Source organism: Bidens hawaiensis, unplaced genomic scaffold (assembly GCF_021521415.1).
Source record: "Bidens hawaiensis isolate Kalapana, Puna unplaced genomic scaffold, B.hawaiensis_p1.1 tig00039896_1, whole genome shotgun sequence".
Classification (NCBI taxonomy): Eukaryota; Viridiplantae; Streptophyta; class Magnoliopsida; order Asterales; family Asteraceae; genus Bidens; species Bidens hawaiensis.
This window is the reverse complement of record NW_027505630.1, coordinates 141,200-144,955: the sequence shown is the minus strand read 5'-3', so window position 1 is coordinate 144,955 and position 3,756 is coordinate 141,200. Positions and strand designations below refer to the sequence as shown.

At 37.8% G+C, this 3,756-nt stretch overlaps 1 protein-coding gene across 1 annotated transcript; it reads right to left on the bottom strand.

The window, feature by feature from the left end:
* Positions 1–404: 404 nt before the first annotated feature.
* On the bottom strand, positions 405–2,835 carry LOC143614368 (putative protein phosphatase 2C 4). Its single transcript, XM_077087824.1, has 4 exons — positions 1,208–2,835; positions 1,008–1,121; positions 596–860; positions 405–520 (listed from the first exon to the last, which is right to left on the bottom strand). The coding sequence occupies exons 1-4, from the start codon at positions 2,729–2,731 to the stop codon at positions 405–407; spliced, it is 2,019 nt and encodes a 672-aa protein (XP_076943939.1). The 5' UTR covers positions 2,732–2,835.
* Between the last annotated feature and the right edge of the window lie 921 nt (positions 2,836–3,756).

The window sequence follows — 3,756 nt, the reverse complement described above, 5'->3', positions numbered from 1 at the left end:
TAGTCGTTGGAGTAACGACTAGCGATTAACCAAGGATTAATCGGCATCTAGACGCAACTAATAAATTTAAAAAAATTCATAACATTGGCACACCCCATGAAAGTTCCCCTTTTTTTACAAATACCGTCACATGCTATTTCTTTCAATTTTAAAATTCCGTAATTTGCCTACAATCTATGATTATTCGCATTGGTAAGGATGTATTATACGTACAACTTGTTGTAACAAAAGTAATTGATTTGAATATTTGCAATTCTGGTATGACAGTTAGATATTACATGGAACAAAGTTTTTACACATTTACAAAACATAATCACAATTTGGCCTCGGTGCACTCTATCTAGCTATTTTCATGTAACAAAACTGTTTTATTAATCGATTTATATGTTTACAGCGCGTGTCAATTACACGCACGATCTCCATATCCGCCCCTCTAGTGAGATCACAATTATTGTAACATCATCATGATAACGCCTTCGATCCCCTTGTGGTATTTCCAATAACTCGTGAAAATCCATACCTGTAAAAACATGAAATCAGATATAAATAAACGTGTTTAAACTAATGTGAAAATAATATAAGAAAGGATTATTACCAGCTTTCTTTGCTGCACGAAGCAGAACTTCTTCTACTAAATGCTGAGCTGGATCGCCTTCGGGTGACCATTGAATAAAATCCTCGACTTCAGAAACAGCTTCCTCGTTTGTGAAATACTGATAAAGACCGTCTGATGATAATATCAAGAATCGATCTCGTGGGCCCAGTCTGTGATGGTGAAGGTATGGTAGACAGTTTATGTATGGAGCATTTCCAACATAATCTATTCTAAACATTTCTAGTAATGCATTGTTCCATTTTGGCTGCAACACGTGAAAAACAAAGCATAAGATTTTAGTATCTTATTATCAAAAATCAAGTTAAGCGGAATCGTTTTTACACACATGTTTGGATTTAGGCAATAGTTTTTGCTATGATTTATTTAAAATGAACAAATGTTTTTCAATTACTTGTTTAAGAAAACCAGCACCAAAAGCTCGAGTAACCTTTAACGAGCCTTTAACACGGTCATTCATCACAGCACAGTCATCATCAGGGTGCTCACTCTTTATTCTTCGAACTTCCTGTAACAATTAGATTAATTTTAAGTTGAGAAAACGATCAGAAGGCTAATAGAAATTCGAACCGAAATTATATTATTTGATTCTACCTCTTCAATGGAGGTACTATGATCCATTGTAAGTTGACAAGCACTTAATTTAGGATCCATGGTAGCAATATCAGCATCAAAAACCTCGAGATCATACCACGTTTCTTCGTTTATCTTCTCTAGATCTTGTCTCCAGATATCCGGCTCAGGTTTCTGGGCCAATACCGTTCGACTATCACCAACATTCATCACGTAAACATCTTCTCCTTTCATTAACATAACAAGAACACATGAGCCCATCAAAGCGAGCTCAGGATTTTCAACAAGCATCCGGTCTGCAATATCCAAATACGCCTCCTCTGTTTTCATAAGCCCTCGAGACAAAGCTTTCAATACATCCGAATGATTAATCGCTTTCGACCCATTACTATTCACATATTCTCGTGAAATTCGATCAAGTTCCAATCTTTCCCGGTAAAATTCACACTTCCATCTCCTCTTATTTCTAATCTTGCTCCTTATTTTCCGTGAATTCGTGTCCAAATCCTCATTTGCACTCGGGAAACTTTCATTCTGATTAAATTGTCTCAGTAACTGGCTCCTTTTATTTTGATCACTGATATTCAATTCGTCAACTTCTAACGACTGCTTCTGAGGGTTAGAATCCGATGAATCGACTTGATCATCCCATAATAAACCTTTCAGTTCCTTATGCACATTTGCATACAAATTACCCAACAGAAAATCAGGCGCATCTGGACCGTTAAACCCATCATAAATCCCAACGAAAACCCACCCGTGCTCCTCCGACACCACCACGTGTACCCGATCTTCCCCCGCTTTCCCTTGCGCCCATTGAAGATCCCGACTCTGACTCAAACACTCACCATCACCATCACCATCACCATCACCATCATCAAACAAACTACCTTCACTACTCAATTCATTCTTTCTCTCCAAACCACCAACAACCCAATCCTGATCCTTCAAACTAGTCACATATTTACTAACCGGAGCAACCGAATTTTGCCCAAATGTCTTCGAAACCGCCTTTTTAATAACCCGAATCAAATTTGGTTTCCTTGATCTTTGTTTAAAACCAAATCCATGCGAATAGCTTCTTTGGAACTGATCATCATAACTAACAGGACCCGATTGAAAACCCCGCTCCATCGGGCCGGATAAAAACCCGCGTTCAATCGGACCCGAATACAGACCCGAACCCGAACTCAAAGGACCCGAATTGATCAAACTTCTGGGCAAAGGTTGAAGTGGGATTGAAGCAAAAGACGTAGAGCTTTCAAAAGTGGAGCTTTTATCGTTAATATTATAAGAGTAAACATCAAGGAATGATGTGGATAATGGAGTGGATGTGTTGGCGGAGACTGATGCACCGGAGATTGACCGGAACGTTGTTGCGTCGTCAGCTGAGTGGAGTTTGGAGGTGGGTGTTTGGTGGTCTGGTCGGACGTAGCAGAAAGAGTGACCCAGGTCGTCTAATGGGGTGGAGATGGTAATGGTTATGTTTTTCCGGTGGGTGGTTCCGGTGAAACAGACGGTGAGTTTGCCGGCCGAGTTGCCCATGAGTGAATGAATGGGTTTAGTTGGAAGGAAGACAAGAATAAGAATTAATTGGGTGTTAAAGGGGGTGGTGGGTTGACTTTTGGACGGAGGTTTTTAATACATGACAAAATATTCAACAACTTTAGTTTAATTCAATATTGATAAATGCTAGCAGGTTTGGTGTAAGGTAATGCAATGCATCGGCTTCGAACAATTGGGTTCGAACCATGTATTTGATAAGAATTATTTGGAAATTTTTTCGAGGTCTCAGTTCGATTTCAACAAACGAGAGCACAACTATTCTCGGTTGTGAACTTGGGTACAGTGAGTTGTATGCGGGTGTAGAGGTGAAGCTTGGAAAAAAAATTACATCAAATATAAAAATTTTCTGATAAAAACGAGTAAATTTATACCTGGAGGGAGGGGGGTGGACCTTCTAACTTTTAAGAAGCTTCTTTTCTGTACGGGTGATAAGCGTTTTGTAATTCATATTAACCCGTTGCAATAAAGCCGTCCAAAAAAAATAATGAAAGATGACATAAAGGAAAGAAAAAATTGACCCGTTTACGGTATACTACACCGTCATTGGTAAACTTTTATTAAAATATACACGGTATTTGAATTTTAAGATTAAACAGAGATATTTTAAAGCCTTGTGGTATGATAATATAATTGCATGAGTATTTAGGTGTATTATAAAATGAAAAGTTTTGAAGTGCTGAGGATTGGTTCATTAGTCAAAGTCAGCCAAAATAAAAAATATGGGTTGCCAAATACACACAAACTTTGATTGCAACCGGACTTCATTAAAAGTTTTAGTTAATGTGTTCTAACCCCAAATCAATGACCATGTTTAAAACATTTAGTGTGGAAAAATAGGTCTTACAATTCAAATCTTTGTATTAAATATATCACATATACATCATAAATGCTATCCAAAAACTGTAATTTAAAAATGCTTAACAAACCACAGATTTCACACATGTTCACAAAAGTGACCTCAAAACATTTGGGTTAGAAGTTAGAACCCTTCAAGGACTTGAGAG

Bases quoted from the DNA above. Each gene is read 5' to 3' on its own strand.
- LOC143614368 (XM_077087824.1), bottom strand. From the start codon at position 2,731: ATGGGCAACTCGGCCGGCAAACTCACCGTCTGTTTCACCGGAACCACC. The intron at 1,122-1,207 runs GTAGAATCAAAT...TAATTGTTACAG, and splicing joins ATAGTACCTCCATTGAAGAG to GAAGTTCGAAGAATAAAGAG. The intron at 861-1,007 runs GTAATTGAAAAA...CACGTGTTGCAG, and splicing joins GTGCTGGTTTTCTTAAACAA to CCAAAATGGAACAATGCATT.